Here is a 21,798-nt window from a genome sequence, read left to right as displayed (position 1 = left end):
CATTGCCTTAAGATCCACTTCAGCCAATCTGGGCTTTGACACAAGAAAAGTATGTTTTCATTGCACGAACCTCAGACATTGCTTTTATTGCACATTTCATACATCAGATAGGTAGTTTTTGATTCTGCAAAAACAAAGAGGAATAGTTGAGGTTATAAAACAAGTTTATGGGATAGTAATCTAAATTAGTAAAATGCTATTACATGTATCTTAGTCTCGTATTTAAGCCATACTAATAAAAAATTCCACTAAAGAATAGATGTCAGAACATTATTCACATCACAGACATTACCTGAAAGCATTTTAACCTCAACACAGAACTACACTGTCTGCCAGGAAACAGATGCCAAAGTAAATCAAACACTTTGCAATTAATATGCAAAGAAGATGACAAGGTTTTAGATCATCCTCATTTCAATTCATTATGAAATCGGAACAAATTTGCAGTCAACTAGCAGTGTCGGATGCATCACAATGAATTTCAACACATAATTATGAAACAGACTTAACTACAGTCATTAAGCCAGTCAGCAAGTATCCCAGCAAGCCAGCAAAGCTAGTAAGCCAGCTAGCAATCCAGCAAGCTAGCCAGCCACCAAGCAAGCAAGCAAGCAAGCAAGCAAGCCACCAATACGGCAAGCAAGCTAGCAAGCCAGCAAGAAAGCCACCAAGCAGGTCAGCAAGCTAGCAATCCAGCCAGCAAGGCAGCAAAACATTATGCCAACATGCCAGCAAGCCTGCCAGCAAGCCAGCCAGCTACCAAACCACCAAGCCACCTAGCCAGTACACCAGCAAGCCAGCAAGAAAGCCAACAAGCCAATCGGCAAGCCATCAAAACCACAAACCAGCAAGCCGACAAGCAGGCCAGCAAGATAACCAGCAAACAGGCACACCAGCAGGCAAGTTAGACATCCAGTAAGTCATTATGCCAGCCAGCAAACAAGCCAGCCAACCAACAAAACATCAAGCCATCAAAACCTCTAACCAGTAAGCCAGCAAGTAGGCCAGCAATCCAGCAAGTTAGCCAACAAGCCAGCCAACCAGCAAGCCATTCAAGCCACCTAGACAGCAAGCAGGCCAGTAAATAAGCAAGCCAGCGAGCCAGCGAACTAGCAATCACAGTTCAAAGGTTTTCCAAAAATTTATAACTATTACAAAAATATTTATGGTTACTAAAAATATTGATTTATTCTCATGTAAAATTGAGTCACTAATTTTCTAAGTAACAACTTTTCAATGAAAACTAATTTTACAATAAGATTAGAGTAGTACTTGTCCCGAAAAACACTGTTAATAATTTTTAATGTGCCTAAGCTAAGCTAAAGCTAAGGACTAAGCTAAGCTAAGGGCTAAGCTAGGCTAAGGCTAAGGCTAAGGCTAAAGCTAAAGCTAAGGCTAGGGCTAAGGCTAAGGCTACAGCTAGAGCTAGAGCTAGAGCTAGGGCTAGGGCTAGGGCTAAGGCTAAAGCTAAGTTTCTAAGGCACAAAGGTTCTAAGGGTGCTAAGGGCCCTTAGATCCTAAGTGTTAAGGGCCAAAAGATAAGCTAAGCTCCTAAGACCCTAAAATGCTAAGGTGCTAGGGTGAAAAGGTGCTAAGAGCACTAAGGATGCTAAGGGTGTAAGGGCACTAAGGGTGCTAAGGTCCTAAGGGCCCTAAGGGTTAGTGGTCTAAGGCCTAATGGCTAACATAACCTAAGCTAACCTGTGAAATACTTGATATATTACAATGTGGTTTAACGGAATCATCAAATAAAAAGGAAAAAACCTTGTTCAGAATTTGAATAGTAATTTTTTCAGAAGAGCACCTACTCTTAACAAATTAAAGTCATAATTATTTTCCAAATTATTTATGTTCCAGGTTAGACTCTACTGTTCTACATATTATCCAGCCAAGTTAATGTGCTCACTGGCCAATATCAGAATTTGAAGCGGCTGGATTGCACACGATAGGGTCAACACTTTTTTTCCTTGTTTGTTACTGGCTCAATTTGATCCAGGGTTTAGCAAGGTAACTGTGAGGTAAATTTAATTTTGAGGCTTTTCTAATTTAGAGAGTTTACAAATTCCTACTGATTAATGAGAAATGACTGCTTATGGGTTATATCAGGTAGGTAGCTTGTGCATTGACGTGGCCGCCACCTCTTTGCTCTAGCATAGCAACTTTATCCTGTGATTGTACGAATATAAACTGTGAAGAGAATTATTCTAAAGTCACATGATTGTAGTAGTTTCATAATTTTGTAGTTCATCCCAAATTTTTTTACTATGGTTTAATTTAATACTCTCTATGCAATACTATCAAACCGTTTTACTCACTTAAATAATGTAATGTTTATTGTTTGCAATGTGATAATTTTTGTTGTTGACATCGTGGAAAAACAGCTGTGTTGCATGTGAGTCAGCCACGTGGACACCCCGCAAGGCGACAGATGTTTTAACATTCCTTGACATCTGTACTCCAATCTTGTTTCCCATGATTTTACCTATTACTTGACTGTATGATTTTTTTCGATCAATGGTAATTTTTAACCCTAGTTTAATTTGGATCATTTTACCTTTTAACTCGGAGATTTTGTTTCTGGAGTCATCGAGAAGTGTTTGAGAACTTCATTTCACTTTTAAGATCATCTACTTTGATTACCTACTAGAGTTATCACAATGTCAGTTTACATTACTCAGTTGACAGGTTGACACTGGTGTAGACATTACGGTTTTTTATTTCTTTACCTTTCGAGAATACCCTGTTATAATGCTTTTCAAGGGAGCACAAGAAAAAAAACATTATAAGCAGGAAAACGTTATAAGCAGGAAATCTCAATAAAGAACTTAACAATGTTCGAGCTTTGTACCAATGGACTCACCAAGCGATGTAAACAACTTTAATGTTAAAACCAAAGATAGTATACTTGATACATGATTTTTCTGAAACAAGCCAACAATTTTTCAACTTCATCTTGTTCCCTGGTTAAATTTTGTTTGTCTTTAAAGATACACTGCCACATTTTTTGTAAAATTATCTCACGATTCATGATGACAGTATTAAGAGTGAGAACGTCTACTCCTTTGCCACCTGAAAATGTTTAATTTTGGGATTCCTACGTATGAATGAAAAAAAAAATTATTTGTAAGCAATAGAAAACACTTTTAGTTATGCCCTCGCTTAATGGTTGGCAACTTAAATATCGTAGGACTATGTACGTGCATCTGAATACCCACTGGAATGGCAAGGAAGAGAAGAGTTGACTAAGGGTGCCAACTGACACGTAACTATGAACATTGTGTACCTTCAGTATATTGCATAAAATTGTATTTTAACAAACTTCATGTATTGTATGGCAGTGATTGTAAACATAAACATACATAAAGGAAACTTTTTATTGTAAGTGTTGGAATAATTTGGTTTTAAAACATTTTTTCCCCATTTATTGAATGTTAGAAAGCAAACATTATAAGCAGGAAATTACACTATTTATGAACGTTATATGCAGGAAATAAATACATTGTCCTTATGGGGGAAATATTGGGACTTTAAAAATATGACATTATAAGCAGGAAAACATTATATGCAGGAACATTATAACAGGGTTCTACTGTATCTTCAAGGGTGAGACCTAGCATTTGTTCATACTTTCAACAGTAAGAAATTCACACGTTAATGTATCCTGATCTTGGGGCATAAGGAACCCCAAACAATCATGGCAGTCGTCAATGGAGGAATTAATGATAAAACCTTGTGATGGACAGATAAATACTAAAATACTAGCCAATAATTACAGTTAGTTAATCTTCTAATACAAGCGCGCACAAACACGTCCGTTGTCTTCAGACATTAACAGCATCTGGCAAACATTTGGCAACAACTGTTTTGTGACCCAAACATTGCTCATGTTGCCTTCGAAATACTGGGCAGTTCATCAAACCTTTGGACACACTTTATGTGCCAAGTCAGTAACATGGTTAACATTTTAGTTTAACTAGATGATTGAATTGGATGACTAGTTTATTTTCAAACCTGCTTCTAATAAATGTTTATACATATTTAAGAACAGGAAACTGTTTTAATTATACAATTTACTCTCAAATAAAAAAGTTAATAGCAGATATTAATAAAATTAGAGGTAGTAACTGAACATATCCTACTTTCAATAACACGTGATATTCTAGAAAAAATTAATATCATAGATTAAGTATGTATTCTTTGTTCGCTATATTTTTCATAGTTACAGAAGTGCTTAACATATGTCTCCTTACATCCTGTTCTGTTGTATCATTCTTATATCCTGTTCTCAAAAACTTAATAAAGTACTCACGACTTAAAAAATCACAAAATATTTAATTAATGTCACAGAATTCAGCTGAAAAAAAAATATAAATGCTAACCTAAAGCTGTATTGTTAATTTTCAAATACTTTATTTTTGATTATCTATGTTGAGTTGATAACTAAAACAAAATATCCTCTTTATAACTAAAGGATATATATAATGTATAAATGTGAGATTTAATGAAACAGGCTTTTTCTGTGTATGTAATTAAATTACAATTTACAAGAACATTTACTTTTACTTTGAAATGAACTAAACTACTAGCCCAAAATGTGTAGTCTCGAAAAAAAAAATCAGATTTCTCATGTAGCAGTATGTTCATAATCTTGTTAGTAATGTATTACAAATTAGTAATTTATAACTATAGTTAAAATATTTTGTATAACAATATTACACAAGTGCAATCTAAATTTATTTAAATTTTATTATTTATTTTTAAATAATATTTACAATATATTACAATTTTGTACTGAACCCAGGATACTTAACTCGCATACTATCAATAAACCAACAAACTTTTTAAAAATTATAGCACTGAAAAAGGGCTTTAAAGGCCTTTGTATTTACGACATAATGCCAAATTGTTAATACCAGTCCATCAACACTACGTTAAATGCACCTCCATAGTAACCATTAACACTCTTCAAAAATAACAAGTTTATTTAAGAAAACAAGTTTAGTTTAAAAACAGTAAATGTTTTTAAAAATTTTTAGCAGTCTTCTTAACCCATATTATAAAGAAAAATTGATGAATTTATGTTTCAAAATTACTGATTTCAGCCACTGGAACTTCTAATGAATATTTTCAGTGTTCCACAAGAACCTGAGGAGCAGAACACATCAGCGGACACTTGCTTGATTTGCTGGAGAGTGCAATGGTGTGAAGGACTCGGCCACCTTGCCTTTATAATAATGAAAATTACAGGTCTGATTCGCCCGAGTACGCCCAGCAGATGCCAGACACACAAAAAAGAGAAGTCAAGTTAAGGAGGAGAGCTTCATCATCATATCACACAATTCTTAATTTTTGCACCATCATTAGAAAGGCAATATTACTGTCAACCACAAATTTATACCCACACATCGGGCCTCGAATGAACTGCTAAACCTACAACCAATTTCATGTTGCACACAATCAACACAGTGCCTGCCATCCAAATATTTCAACATGCTCACACTCATTTTCCAACACCACCGCCGCCGCCTCGCGGCATTTATGTTGCACCGTCTACTTGCGGTATCATCACTCATCCACGAGTTCAAAAGCGATGCTTGTTTTAACGATAAGCGAAAACATCTTTAAAGTAAATTGCCTTTATAAAAACTATTTTAAAACTACAAATTAAAAATTAACAATGTTACCACATTAAGAAAATATTAAATCTAACATCTCATGTTAAATCAATATCCATAAATACGGCAGTATAAGAAGCGTAAGCTCTAAATTATAGGGTGTAAACTTTGGGAAAATACTATAAATGTTTTGTGTGTAATGTAAGAATAAACCAACTATTTTAGTTTTGCTGTGACAATACTATACATAAATAATAACTGATGACACTACAGTCTATCAAAATTGCACATGCCTTGTACTGTTGTATGCTCCTCAAGAACAACTCCTCTTCGAACTTGGGCAGAACAACGACTCTGAAGCCATTGCACAACGAAGCCAGCAGGCACATGAATGCATAGGCATGAAAAAATGGCAACACGCCAAGATGTGTCTCGTTATGGTTAATAATTGCAAATCTTGGATCACTGAAAATAAAATTTTAAAAATAAAATAAATACCATAATTATCTGACCACAAAGCATATTTCTACAGAAAAATTGTAGTTTACACACTACTTAACCATAAATACTTCACTTCATTTTTTTTTAAATTAAGGTTTTCTATTAGAATTAGACTAACGAAAATTTTTGGTGATATAAAAGTTATTTGGTTTATGTATACAATACTGTAGATAGTACATACTACAATGTATTTCATTGTCATCAACAAGTGATAGGGTACAAATTTAACATGTAAAAACAAAATTTATGTTGCGAGCCACCAATATAACTAACACTTGAATAATCAAAAACACTTATAAATTATTTATGCTATACAAAGCCTGCTCAAATATTCCAAATGATATTCTTAGTTTTACTGAGCAGGTTTACATCAAATTTCAGTTTGTCCCCACAGTTACAAACAGCATCTACTTCTTCCAACAGTCCTGTTTTTTTTTTGTGTCCATAATGTTCTTGATTCTGAAACACCCTGATCTTTTCAACATGGACGTTAATTTTAAATGCAGAAAGAAGCTGAGCAGGTAATGTAATGGCTAATGAAGCAAAACTGTCTTTGTTTTAAGTGCAAAAGTCACAAAGCAGCTGCACTGTAGCAAAGGGAAGTTATCCCCAGCTTGTCCTGTAGACGACACATTGTTCACTGTTCAATATTCAGGACTTCTTTGCTTATAAACCTCAGTAGAAAAGCATTAATATCCCTTCCTGGAAAGCAGATCTATTTAAAAGCATTTTCTTCCATGATGCCCAAGATGGCTGGCTACCTTTCTACCTGGTATGAAGAGTATCATTTCTTAGGATTTTTACCATGGTTAATGGCCAACAAAAAAAAATATGTTTATTAGAGGTCTAGCTGAGCATCATCAGTTGTTTTTCACTGCTCTTGCATGTAAAATATATTTCTTTGAGCCTGTATATAGAGTTGTTAACTACTGTTCAGCACTCAGCAATCTGGGGATCTTGGTTATTTGGTACCAAAGTAACCTGTACTGTATTTGCAGGTAGGTGTATCTGTTATTTGTTTATCGCCTTTTTTATAGAATTTTCTATCGTAATTAGTTTGTTACTTTGTTTTTTATAAAGCAGGATGAGTATATTAAAGGTTTTTGATTCAATACAAGCATAAGAAAAAATAAAATAAATTGACATATCACTCCCCAGGCATAAGGTTTTACGGTAACCAGTTTACAGGAAGCAAATGTTTATTTGGGTTATGTCAACAACTTTGAGGCAACTGTCCGTTCATGTTGTGGCATTTTTTTGAACTTAGGCACCATTCCACAGAACTATGGTGAGGTCCTCTTGACAGAATGTCATGATAAAGGCTCAGAATTGATCTTAGACACTCAATCCATCCTAGCATCATTTATTACAAATATTTTTGAACAACTATCCACGGAATTTGTTTCCCAAATTAATGTCAGGTTATAGAAGCTCAATTTACCAAACTTATCTGGGCAATGGGAAGAATGGCCTATATTCTGACAACTTTCTCAGCCAACCATCAATAACTAGGCTCTGAGTACAATTGAAAAGATTCCATATTTAGTGGGTTGTTTGAGAAGAACATCTCAACTTGTGAGAAACATTCAATTTACTGGTGAGAATAATGGTATGGCATGGCAGGGTCTGTCCTCCCGATATTAACATTGTCAGAAGCTAACCACATAACACATAAAAAAAATTCTGAAGTTGCCAATTGTTTCAGCTACAAACCATCAAAGCCAAGCAGTCAGGTCAATATCATCTGCAAGTTTTGGATGTTTTGGATTTGTGGTTTGCTGCTATGTAAAACAAATGTACATAAAGATAACTGATCATTGAATAGAATGAAAAAAAAAAAAAAAATCAGCTCAAATTGTATTGTTCAGACCCAGCTGAAGAATTATGAGTTGAAGATGTTTACCTATGACACTAGTTCTCCACTCTTAGCCATCAGCATACTGCACCAGCTTAGTATTGATTGATGGAAGTCATACCTTTCCCCGAGCAGCAAATTTGCTTCTAATTTAGACATTTGTTGATGATATTATTACCAGTGAAGCATCACTTGAAAAGACTCGCACTCTACAGGATGAATTGGTTCAATTTTTAAGGAAGGGTTATTTGGAGTTGTGGAAATGGGTTTCCAGCTATGTGAAACTGCTGCAATGTCTTGCAGGAGCAGACTGTGAAGTTCTCAGATTTACAAATGACACATAAGATCTAAGCATTAGGTTAAACAATGTAATGGGGCATGTAAGGCTATAGCATACTGTGTGTAAGGAGAGTTGCATCTCAACATCATGTGATTTGTGATGTCATATACTGACAGTATCTATGGTACCCTAGGTTGGTTGGCTCCTGTGGTGATATGGGCCAAAATGTTTTGCAGTATCTATTGTTAAATGGCCTTGACTGGGACGATCCACTTGCTCACTCACTTCTAGATTCATGGCAGCACTTTATGCATCTGATAGGGACCGTAAACTCAGTGTGAATTCTTCAACTAGATGCCAGTTGTCTATTCATCAATGTTCAGGTTCATGGTTTTTTAGATGTAGCCTAGCAGCAGGGTTATCCGCAGTGTTTTACTTACATATCATGTTGTGCGACCAGTCGATTGCAGTCAAATCAATTATGACTAAAATAAAAGTGACACAGCTCAAACATGTCTCTCCTCCACATCTTAAGTTACATGGGCCCCATCTTTCGGCAAACTTTGACATCCTAATCAGCAGCTCCATTTTCCAGACTATGATGACATGTTGATACATTCATTACATATTCAAATATAGCACTTATTGGATCAGAGGTGCTCCTCATTTAATGAAAACCAATCTCGCTAATCAAGCATCTTCATTGAGAAGTTGAATCCTCCCAATTTTTAGAAGCATGGTGGCTTATTTGATGATAGTGCTGGTTGTGCCCCACCAATTGTTACAATACACATGGAAACACTCCCTGACCTCAGACATTCTAAGAATATTGCTCTGGTACCTAACTAAGTAAAAATGTTGGAGAGCAGTTCTGAAAACTCCTTATCTTGGATGAAGCTCATACTTGTAGTTACAAATATGGGGATATTTACTTACAATTCAGAAAGAGGAAGGCCAGTAAGGATATTCCTTTCAGTTAGTGAAATGTATACTCTTACTCAAACATCCTGCATGTAGTTCAGGAAACAGTCTGTATATGTTTCATGTACCCAAGAATGTACACTCTTTAAATGAGTGCACTGCTACCCACATTCTTCATACATTTAAAAATGTGTACAATGTTTTTGGTGTAAGCCGAAAACATGCCTTGTCTCCAAGCATTGCATGTTTCCTGAACCCCCAACAAGTACCGGCCCCAGATGGCTAAGACCACCTCCATTGTTGAATACCCCTTTATCAGGCTTTATCTGGCAGTTTTCACACCCCGCCGGTCCAAGGTCGACATTCGCAGGTGCTCTGAAGTTATGGCGTTTTACACCAAAGTGCTAGTACTTACAAAGTCACGAACTGTAGGCTGTACTCAAACATTTGTTGGCAGAGGCTGAGGTGCCACACGGGAAGAAAAACACCAACTCTGAGAAGAATATTTGTGCCTGCTGACTGTGCTTCACTGATGCCAGACAAACCTATCACTTCCTCAACTTCGACTTGGTTTAGCAGCCTGTGTGTAACGAAATACAAAATAAAATATTAATTAACACATAAATAAGGAATCCGTCCAAGTGACGAAAGACAGACATAGTGCGTACGAGATAATGCCGGTAACGGGATCTACAAGCATCTCCTCCTCCCCTCCTTGTGCATTCCAGCGCGCCCAGTGCAGAAAGAGGACATGGATAACGGGACCTACTCACCCTCTACACCCCCCTTTCTCTTGCAATCCAGCGTTCTAAGCATCAGCCAGCTGCAGCGGAGTAGTTCTGGCAGGTGGCAGTCATTCACCCTTCGCACAGGCAAGCGAGGAAAAAGCTGAATGTGAATTACCTCAAGTTCCAACTGGAAGTGTCCGCAAACCAAGAACATACTTCCGTGAACACTGCAAGGCACTTGCCAATAGTGCTAACTACCATGATACCTGGAGTTGCTAACAGGCGAACACCTGTGTGTGCCCGCGAAAAGGGGCAGACGAAGGGGGCAGTGCAAAGACGCATCCCTCGTAGCTATAGCGTAACACTGACAAGTGTCACATACGCAACTACTGACAGCACGTAAACCACAACAACCCATGACGCATGTACGACAACAGGGCGACTTCTGATGGGAAGGAACCCCCCAAGGACCCGTACCATCACCAGCTGTGGTCTTAGCATGCCCAGCATAGAGCATCCCAGCTCCCTACAACACTGTAGCTCACTTCCAAGGTTCACCACCCCCCCCCTCCTCAACGCACACTAGGTTGACCTGCGCACACCGCCTACAACCGTGAAGAGCTGAAGTACTATGACACACCTAAGCAGACACATCATACAAAGAGAAAATGCCGCACAGTTGACACCCCCACCCCCTCAGTAGGGCCCACAGACTCACTGCACTCATCTCCACCTCCACCAAAACCGAACACACACATCTGACGGAGAAAAACCAGCAGAGACTGCTACGCTGACCGACAGCAAAAGGGGGCAGACAAGAAACAGGGGTGGCAGAAGCAGGCTGCCAGCAAAACCCAAGACCGGAGTATTCTGGGTGTGACGAATAACCACCCTTAGGAGCAGATCGACGGATGATTGACGCACTGGCAATCACATGTGGAAACGCTTACCACCAAATGGAGCAACCCCATGAATTGCAGAGGTAACAATAACCACTCATCACCTCAGTGCAGGCAGTGCCTCCCGGGGATTCGACACCAAGACTGCAACTGCCCGTGCTCCAACAGCAACAGATGCATCGTCCCCCTTGCAAACACGACCAACAAATGAGGCCCCACCCCCGTGCTGAGCCAACTGAGGACCACAACTTATCACCTACTGTGCATTGCAGTGGAACATGATGGGCAGATGATGAACACTGGGGCCACCCATGTATTCATGGCACGGCGGCTGTGGTGCAGGGAGAAATTCGTCCCAGCCAAACCACTGTGAGGTTGGCAACTCACTGCAGCACAGCGACAGTGGTGGGAGACGTCGAAATTTAGGTACGAGTGAGATATCTTGTGACTGCTGCATGGGCAATGGTTATTGAGAAGCTGTGCGAACAGCTTTTTCTAGGGCAGCCCTGGCTGGGCAAACATGGTAGGTAGGAGAAGCACGAGTACATGTCGGAACCAGAGAGTGCATCACAGTGTATGTCTTAAATGATGACCCCCCCTTCCTCCCCAAGAACAGAACATATCATTGACCTTGATTACCTCAAAGACTCTTGTGCCGCTAGAGTATGTTAAGTGCTAAGAGAGTATTAAGACATATTTTCAGCCCCAAACCCTTTTTGCCGAACATCCACACCTTCACATCAAGATTTCTTATGTCAGAAGGTTACTTTTAACCAAAGTAGAAGGACCAAATAAAACTGTTACTGTTCAAGGCAAGATGCAATATCTAACCGATACTCTACAAACTCTAAAAGTGACCAAAAACTGGAGAACAGGGTAAGAAAAAAATTCTTTAAAAATACTTTGCGTAGAAGAACCAAGCTGGCAACCGCATCAAAGAGTGTAGGAATTATTTTATACAAACCTTAGATATCACAAAGCACCATGCTCAAGGTGTGTTTACAAGGTTTAAGAAAGGTGATGCTGGTGCCTGTGGAGTCTAGAGGTAGTAACAGGAAAGAAGAAAAGTACCAAAAGAAAATTGATTTTGTGGTTGATTTTATAAAGCAATTTCAGGGAGTAGAATCATACTACTAAAAATAAAGTAGTTGTAAAATCTATTCATATTCTAACCTTACCATTGACCAAATTTGGTGTGTGTGTGATAAATCAGTTCAAACTGCAAAGCTCAAAGTTACTCAAGATCATTTTAAAAAAGTATTGTATCAACGTTTGAGTTTTAAAACCCTGGCAACTGATGAGTATGCTCAACATGCTTGGAGTATACTGAGGCCCTGAATCATGAGAAAGATAAAGAGAAAAGAAATATTTCTGAAAGAGAAAAAAGACAATTTATGTACTTTATTCTTTGACCTGCGAAAAATTTTCCTCTGCCAAAGTTGCCTGATCAGATTTGTTATTACATATTCTCGGCAATTGAACTGTTACAACCTTACTAGCATTTCAAATGGTGAAGAGGGTTTAACTAAGACAACGTTTCTGTTTACGCTTGGTGTGAGCATGAAATGTAAAAATCATCTAACGAGATAGCATCCGCCATCAGCAGTATACAATGAGTTACAAACAAGGCTCATGCAGGTAACTTTAATGATATTGATGCCATTCGGTTTTTTTGCAGATGGTTGCTCATGGCAAAATAAAAACAGTATGCTGATGACAAAATGTGTGTTATGGTTATATCGTAGCCCACAACAAACAAAGCAAACAGAAGTAGTGTACCCTGTAACTGGCCACTTATTTATGCCATGCAATAGAGTTTTTGGCTTGATACAAAGAGTCATTTACAAGAAAGATATTATTGTGGATATCAAAGACTATCATGATGCTTTTTAAACTCAAGGAACTTTAAAACAGCTTGGTAAGGATTGGCAATACTATGACGAGGTCAGACAAAACAGTGTATAAATACACTAAAGAACTTCACATCAAGATTTCTCATGTCAAAAGGTTACTTTTAACCAAAGTAGAAGTACCAAATCAAACTGTTACATTTGAAGGCAAGATGCAATATCTAACCGATTCTGCACAAAACCTAAAAGTGACCAAAAAAAGGAAGTGAATTTTCATGATTAACCCTATGTGTTGAAAGTTTGTGTTAAAGTAAAACCAGCAAAAATTTTAATGTAGAAAAACTGTTGAAAGCACACTATCGAAATGAATGGAATCAAATTGAATAACTACAGTGGTATAAGAAAATAATAGATGAAAACAATATGCTGCCTCTTCAACCTGGTGTTGATATTATGCCGATGATGAGCCTAAGTGTGTGTGTATGAATGAAGAAACTGTTGAAGACATTAAAATTTTGGAAACCGTTTCGCCTTAAAGCCTTTCAAACACAAAACAATAACGTTTCTGGTTTTACATTGTAGTAGCCTACAGTTTTTATTACTTTTGTACAATTTATAAATTTTTATACAATTTAAAATACTGCATTATAGTAATGCTGTTGTTTTAAATCTTCCAACCAAACCTCTAATTAAAAACGGTGTAACTTAAAATTAAAAACGGTGTAACTTAAAGATCAGATCAAAGTCTTAAATGCTCACAATCTGTTACAAAGACAGCCAAATCTAACAAAGTTTGTTACCAAGACAGCTAATTCTTAACCTTAAATACATACCTGGCCAAGTCAATATTTCAATATTAAGTAGTTAAAACCCATTACAAATTTAGGTAAAATTCAACTTGAATTAGTTTAATACATGTAATATTAAACTAAAACTAAACACAAACTTCTATAGGGTTCCTTAAGGGTGAAAAGGTTTTTCACCTCTCTTTAAAAATTTAACAAAATGGACTTGGCCCTGTTTTTAACTAGGCTAATCATATATAAACACTTAATTTATAATTAAAAATTAAATGAAAAATTACAGAAACACTCATGATAAGGATTGACCCAGTAACTAGCTTTGCACATGGGCATATGGCTAGTTTTAAAAAACTACCCGCTCTCAGTTTGTCCTGGTGAGAAAACAAATATATTTAATTTTTATTTGATGTTTTTTATATTAATATTATTACTAATAACAATAATATGTTATGAAGTACTAAACTGAAAAAGTAACTTTCCTTGAAACTATATTTTCCAATTTAGAAAAAATTATTACAGTGAAAGGTATAATTCGGCATTTTCTGAACCATGGCCATGTTGGATTATCAAAAGTCAAAATAGTTTCAATGGGAATACCAAAACACAATTAAAATACAGTGAAACAAGTTGAAATATGCTGCTTTATAGAAGAAAAAAAAAACAGCCGAGCCTTGGTCTTCAAAAAAATCATTCCTGAATGTATTACCCGTAAAATGTGAAATGTAACCAGCTAGAAAAAAAAAGAATCACTGTACTAAAATGAAAACAGACAGTATCAATAAAATCTAAGAGAACCAAAAATGCTGGCAGCACTACAAAGGTCAACAGCCGAAAATGACCCGGAAAGTCTGAATGTGAGCGGCTCAGTTGGAGCCGGACTACAGAAGGTGCTTACTCACAGTAAGATCTTTGAATATATATACTGTACTAGCTGCAGTACCCGGCTTTGCTCGGGCTGAACACCGGGTGATATATTGTCCGCGAGTTACAGCAAAATGGATAGGGATATGTCCAGTGTGGTGGACATTAAGAAATGACACATAATTACTGTTTGTGTATCTGTGACCTATGATTTTCTGTTTACCCATGGCGATCGGTTGAAAGGTTTAGAAGTTGATGCGCTACAGCGCCATCTAGCAGCGAGTTACAAAAAAAAATGGATAGCATAAAAACCTTCATGATAAAAACATTTGATGTGACAATCATGGCGATCGGTCAAACGGTGTAAGAGTTTATCGACGTCATACATGCCAACATCCAATTATATATATTCTTATATTTCGAAATTTTGGGGCTTTCACTTTTGCGGAAAGTGGATGTTCAAGACATCGAATGGTTTGGAACACTCCATCTCGAAAGAAATTATATTTGAAATTCCTGAAATTTTCGAGATTTTGGGGCTTTGTTCCCAGAGGGGGGAGGGTGATTTTGAGGACCCTGAATGGCAGGGAAACACTAAAAATCGAAAGAGAATGATTTTTGAAATTTTCTAAATTTTGGGGCTTTGACCCCTGAGAAGGGGGGAGGGGGTTATGTTGAGGACCCCGAATGGCTCGTAAACACTCCAAATCGAAAGAGAATAGGTTTTCGAAATTTTGGGAATTTTTTTTATTATTGGGTCTTTGACTCCTTGTGGGGGGAGGGTAGTTTGAAGACCCCGAATGGCTCGGAAACACTCCAAATAGTAAAAAAGTATACTTAAATTAAAGAAATTTTTGAAATGTTTCGTAATTTTTGGGTTTTGCACTCCCCCCCTTCCTCAAAATTGGGTGGTAAGTCGACTTTGGGTAAAAGTTCCACCATGCCCCAGACACTTTAGTTCGTAGTGACTTAATTTTAATACAATTTCCTCCAATTTTTCTCAATTTTGTGGCTTTCACTTTTGTGGAAGGGGAGGGGGTGGAGGTTCAGGACCTGGAACGTTTCGGAACACACTATCTCAAAAGAAATGATATTTGAAATTCCTAAAATTATCGAAATTTTGGAGCTTTTTCCCAGAGGGGGGCGGGGGATTCGAGGACCCTGAATGGCTCGAAAACACTTAAAATCGAAAGAGAAAGATTTTTAAAAATTTTTTAACTTTTGAAATTTTGGGGCTTTAACCACCTGGGGGGGGGGGGGGACCCCGAATGGCACGGAAACACTCCAAATCGAAAGAGATATAAAGGAATATAAGAATGTAGGCATTTACTGTACTCCTATCTACCATACTAACAATATTGACAAATAGAAAAACTTATTACCTACCTATGAATAATGATTTTTTTTCAGCAATTTAAATTGTAATATACAAAAACGGTATTGAAAATTGAAACAAATATGGCGACACTACAAACTGTCAAGATCTTTACATTTTTCTTACTCTCTACTTAGTTCCTTACAATAGAAAAACGTAACATAATGGCTTGAAAGCTATTGCTCGGCAGGCATAGAGGAAGGACACTAACAGTTTGTATATCTATGACACACATTAAATAAAATTAACATATATTTTTTTAACCCGTTTAAAGATTATTTTTTTAGACAAAAGATAGCCTATGTCCATCCCCAGGATATAATCTATCTCCTTGCCAAATTTCATTACGATCCATTCAGCCGTTCAGCCGGGAAAAGGTAACTAACAAACAAACAAACAAACAAACAGACAGACAGACAGACAGACAGACAGACAGACAGACAGACAGACAGACAGACAGACAGACAGACAGACAGAGTTACTTTCACATTTATAATATTAGTATTGATAGAAGTCGCCAGCCCAGGTTAAAATTTCTAATACGGTTTTGAGGTAGTTGGCTAATTCGCCGCCGCAATCGCCACCATCGACTTGTGGTTGTCCCTAGCGGACAAGTGTCAAACTCTTCAAACACCCCCTCCCCCTCCCGTCGAACGACCTTGAGCTGCAGTGAATGATAGGTGGGGGGTTGCGGGGGAATGACAGCGGGCGACAGTGCTGCGCTCTAACGCGTAAACAACAATTAAGACGATACAGGGCGTTACGGCAGCGCACCGCAGCGGTGAAGTTCCCAAGCTGCTCATCATACGCTTATGAAAAACATGGAGCAAATCCTATCCACTCGCGACTTCTGTACTGTATATATATTCAAAGGTAAGATGGAGTGAAGACTTCAGTTCAGGAGCGCGCACCTCAGGTTGGTCATGGTGGCCAGGATGTTGCGTGCGGTGAGCATGACGCCCTTGGGCAGGCCCGTCGTGCCGCTGGAGCACAGCACGCACGCCACGTGCTCGTCCGGCCCCACGTCCTCAGCCGCGCCGAGCCGGTCCGCGCCGGGCCGCACCAGGTCCGACAGCAGTGGGCGGCCGAGGGCGGAGGACGGTCCAAACACCACCACCTCCCGCACGAAGGGCAGGCGCCGCGCCAGCTCGCAGACGCTCCGCTCGCACACCGGCGAGCAGAACACCACGCAGGGCTTCGAGATGTTCAGGGCGTGCTCCATCTCCCCTGCAACATTCCTGCGCTGCTCGTCACCTGAAGGATTTCGTGAGAGTGCTGCACTTGATCAATTTATCATTCATACCACACCGTAGTTCTGTGTTCCGATAAGAATTATGTACAGCAGATACTTTTCTTTTCAAAAATATTTTTTTACTAAGATATTTTCAGATACTAGTAGATTCACACTATGTACTTGGACACAAAATAAAAATCATCTTATTCATACTGACAACTTTCAGCAATACGTAGTTGCAATAGCACAAAAGATTACACATGGTCATATGAACACAGAGAAGAAAATAAGAATGTTAAGAATGTGCCCAGGGAAAAAAAAAAATTGTAGGGAATTATGCAATACAGCCTAAAAATTTATTTTCCCCAAGTTTAAGGGGATTGGTGCACCAGCTTCGTATTAAAAAAAAACTATATATTTGTTAATGATTTAGCTGCTAGAGACGATTTGAACCATTCTGGTGTAAAATTTATTTTTTTATTTTAATTAAGTTATTGCTGATTTTCAGGAATTTTTTTAATTCAAGCTTTATTAAAAAAACCATAAAGAATTCAGTGGTAAAACTTTCGCAGATAAATTTTCAGACACGGGAGATATGACTGTGACCATTATTTTATCTGTGATCATTATTAATTTAATGTTTTTACAGTTTGAATTTTAATAAATGAGCTGCTACGAAATTGCGTGATATTCATTTGCGAATTTAATAACATTCGCGTTTTCATTTGTAATTCACATATCGGCTGAATGATTGACTTTATTTTAGTCTTTAGCTTATTGCAGTCGGACCTAAAGTAAAAACGTGGCTGTAGAAGTTTGAGCAGCGTGCAAGCTTGGATACGAGAAATGATGGAGCGCGCTGGACAGTAGTGACACCTTGCGACAGTTTCCCCAACTTTTTGCAGCCAGTGATTTCTCTAGTTCCCACCCTGCCACAGCTGTCTGCTGTTTACGAAGGGGAGACGGGATTTTGCACGAAACTGATATGAAGGTCAACGTATTCATTTTCAGTAGATAAGAGAACGTGTTTGGTCTAGCTCGGCGTATAATTGAATGGTTATTCTCTGTTATTATTTAGCACAGTGGTTTAGCTAGATGTTTTTTGTTGTAAGCGTGAGATTTATTCAGGAATAAAATGCCGAAGAAACCTCCACCAAGCAGAATACACAAAAGAACAAAACTATCGAAAGCCATTAGAGCGCTTAGAAAAAAGAATAAAGAAAGATAAAAGATTATTTTATTACAGCTTTTTTTACCATACATTTATTTTTCAGAGTTGCGTATGTACAACGTGATGGACGCGATGCGACAACAAAAAGATGTGTAAAATTGTAAACATGTTTTTTTTTTTCAGCAATGCGTGAACCATTCATAAACTATACTCAACATGTATCCGTATAATTACGTTTGAATTTTTTTTATGACAGGCATCAATGTTAACAAGTTTATTAAGCCACAATAGACTTTTTTCAGAAAAATAAGTGTAGCAGAAAACACTCAACATAGTCTCACACAAAATCAGTTTACATGAATGCAGTTTTAAGAAGTAAGCTACGTAAATAATATTTAAACATTATTTAATATCTGCTGGTAACGTTTCCAAAGTATCAGCTTCTCCTTCATTCACGAACAATATTCGTGAGCTTATTTATTTATTTTGGTGGCGTTTCATTGGTGACTGTTAGGACTGCAAAATTAGTAAACATTTTTCACCCTATCCTGAGTTAAATCTAAGTGTGCGCGGTTAGATGAGGACCTAGATGTGTCTCAGGCTTACGCCTTTACACTCTACTCATGCGGGGTATTAACCATGCACGTAAGGGCGCGTTGCCATTGACCTGTAGAGTAGTCTTAACAATCCTCTACGGACTCGAAAAATGTCACCTGCTCATTGGCTACTTGACTTGTGACAACTGTTTGATGTAATGCCTGTGATTCATCGTTGATTTTGTTGAGGAGTTTTCAGTGATTCAGAGCCTCCCATTTAACTGTGGCCGAATTGAAGAAGCAGTACACATGTTACATGCTTGAATTCATAGTGAATGGAAACCACAAATATTTACTGATGTAGTGGTTGGTAAAAAAAAATATTATTCGTATCGCGTCCATCGCTTCGCGCCATGTTGGCTCCTATATTATATGGATTTACAAAATATAACGATTCATTTACGACACTTAAGATAAGGTGTGTAGGATTTTAAGAATTCACTTGAATTAATATTTAAGAACATACTTCAGGATAACTTGTGAAGACGCTCGTACAGACGGCACCGGTTGTGATGACTCATTGTTACCAGAGCAGGGGCCATCTCGTGTACACGAAGTGGCATGTGAAACCTCAACACAACTCGAAAATCAGTAAGTGTTACATTGAAATGTGTCCGCTACAAATTTTCAGGAATTATAATTTTGAAATTGAGTAGAAATATTACTGCAATTAGCATTAGGTATATTTTAATAGACTTTGAAAGTGAATCATTAAGTAGCTTCAAATTTCAAATACCAGAATACAGATAGCAGATAGTCTGTAACAATACAGACCTCACCGAATAGATATGGTCCAGATTGTTAATACATACTAACACATTTGAAAAAACTGACTAGTTACTGAATATGTTGATATTTTGTAAACCTGTTACTTTAGATGATTGGTGATGTAATAATGTCTCTTGGAACTACATAAGATTTTAACTGCTTTTATTTCTCCATAAATTCGCAAATCACCATGGCGGCCATTTTACGATCACAATTTAGTTCTTAAATTTTAAATTAGTTTATTTGTTGAGAGCCTGGTACAATGTGTCTGACCACTAAAGTGATCCGAGCCGCATAGTGTATACTACTGCGAGGTTGCCGAAGTACACTCGGGTCGGGACGAATTTCGCTGTGAAGAAACAAAGGTTTTTAAGGTTCCTATCTAGACGCGTGAGAACTCGGTATCTGTCCCGATGACCTTGAACTGATCGCCCTGGAGGCGGAGTTTGTAGCTAGGGGCGTCACAGTTCTGGGCTCGCCGCGCATCTACAGTAGGTAGGGAGGGGATGACGGCGCGTTACCTCCCCTCCCTCGCGGCAGTCGGCTTGCAGGCGCCGTGGAGGAAGGAGGGCTGGAATCCACCACCAGTTCCGTGAATGTACCTGTGTTTGGCTTTCGTCCCAGCACAGTCGTATGACATTTGTACGCAGAGTTCTGAAACATTGCTTCCCGCTCGCACAATTTCTGTCGCAAAAAATAAACAGCAATATAAATATAAACTGAATACTTCATTCCAAGAACGTATACATAAATTGACCGTAATTGTAATCTAACTCTACTCTGTAAAGCTATAAATTCCTGACATTACAGGTTTTTTTATTGTTATGGTTACTGGAAATTAAATATTATTAGAAAATATACGTAGGTCCTTGCAAAAGACGTGCAAAAGACACACTTCCAAAACTTTTTTTTTGCCTGTTCCATCTGCTTTACCTTTATTTATTCATGTTAAGGACAGGTGTTGCTCACAGTATCACCAGAGCAGCCGGAATGTCGTTGTGTACCCTGAATCCAGCATTATGCGGCAAAACGAAAAAAATTCACCTGCGTTATTAGTAACTTGCTGGTCTTTTTACTCTGGAATAGTGAGAAATATTTTAATGGAAATAAGATAACACGTTAATTATTTATTTTGAATTTTTGTTGCCTAATTTTTAAAGCTAAATTTTATATATACACTTTTATATATGTACATAAATTTTCCAAAATTTATCAGTTGTAAACGAAAGGCTGAGAAGCAGTAAGCTGTGGACCGTTTTAACAACCACTACATTATATATATTATATATATTTATATTCACAATAATATACAATACATACTTTCACATGAGAACAACACTAAACCAAGTGGTTAATTTGTATGACATCTCAAAATACATAGGCTACACTTGTGGTAAATTCGTCGACAGGAATGATACAGACAACTTTAAGACAATCCGCAATTTTGTATATACAATCTCATAGAAGACATATTTTTACATGAGGGGAATTTCACGCAAGTGGTTGGATTCCATGGCATCATAAAATACACAAGCCTACTGTAATAATTTGTTGACAGGTAATGAGTGATATAGACAAATTTAAAACATTCAGCTAGGTTATGTACAAAATCTTACATAGCATATAATTTCACATGATAAAAATGTTAAACCAAGTATTTTAGATTCTATAGGTAGTATCTCAAAATACAAACACTTGCTGTTATTATTTCGTCGTTAATTTTACGATAAAAAATTACACAAATATATTTAAATTTACAGTCATAATGCTTATTTGTACAACTACAGTATTTAACAAAAAATTGTTTTAACAAAAAGAAGACATTTGCGACGTAAAGAACCCCAACACGCATGTTCCTCCGTCTTAGGAGTTTATATAAAAATAGATGATTGCTCTATAACAAAGCATAACTTACACTGTTGTCAAACCATATCGTCCACAAGCACTGCCGAACATTTCCCTGAATGCATGTTAGATTGCAATGCATTATTTAGTTCCGTAATTTTGTCGTAAGTCTTTGTTAATTAAGAGATAGGAATCGTTATTGCAACAAAAAAAAATTCTGCATTTACTTTCCGTGCAGTACCTCAGTCCTGCTCAAGTTCAGAGCTGTCAAGCCTGTATCCCAACTGAACCAAACATCAGTCTGTTGACTGTATAGCTAAGTTAATGATTCACTTCAATATGAGCCAGTTGTTGAGAACTTGAAGGCGTGTTCTTGGATTATTTTAACATCCTATCTTGTTTCTTTTGAAGTAAAGCATCAGTTATGTAAATGGGGTCTCGTTTTTCCATGCTACGCGTGTGTCTCTGATCCACGAATTCAGGCAACATGCAGTGT

General features: G+C 37.6%; 1 protein-coding gene across 4 annotated transcripts in view; it reads right to left on the bottom strand.

Moving 5' to 3' along the window:
* The window catches only part of LOC134537474 (uncharacterized), a 93,837-nt gene that overhangs the window by 48,440 nt on the left and 23,599 nt on the right, over positions 1–21,798 (bottom strand). For all 4 annotated transcript variants that reach the window (XR_010075994.1, XM_063377951.1, XM_063377959.1 and 1 more), the window contains exons 4-5: positions 16,600–16,915; positions 5,909–6,080 (exon numbers count right to left, since the gene is read on the bottom strand). Coding sequence is in view for 3 of the 4 variants with exons in the window: in XM_063377951.1 (XP_063234021.1) it covers positions 5,909–6,080; positions 16,600–16,915 (488 nt within the window). In the remaining variant the exon portion in view is untranslated. The remainder of the gene's footprint in view (positions 1–5,908; positions 6,081–16,599; positions 16,916–21,798) is intronic.

The sequence above is a fragment of the Bacillus rossius genome, chromosome 1 (assembly GCF_032445375.1).
Source record: "Bacillus rossius redtenbacheri isolate Brsri chromosome 1, Brsri_v3, whole genome shotgun sequence".
Classification (NCBI taxonomy): domain Eukaryota; kingdom Metazoa; phylum Arthropoda; class Insecta; order Phasmatodea; family Bacillidae; genus Bacillus; species Bacillus rossius.
This window is presented reverse-complemented; position numbering and strand designations above follow the sequence as displayed.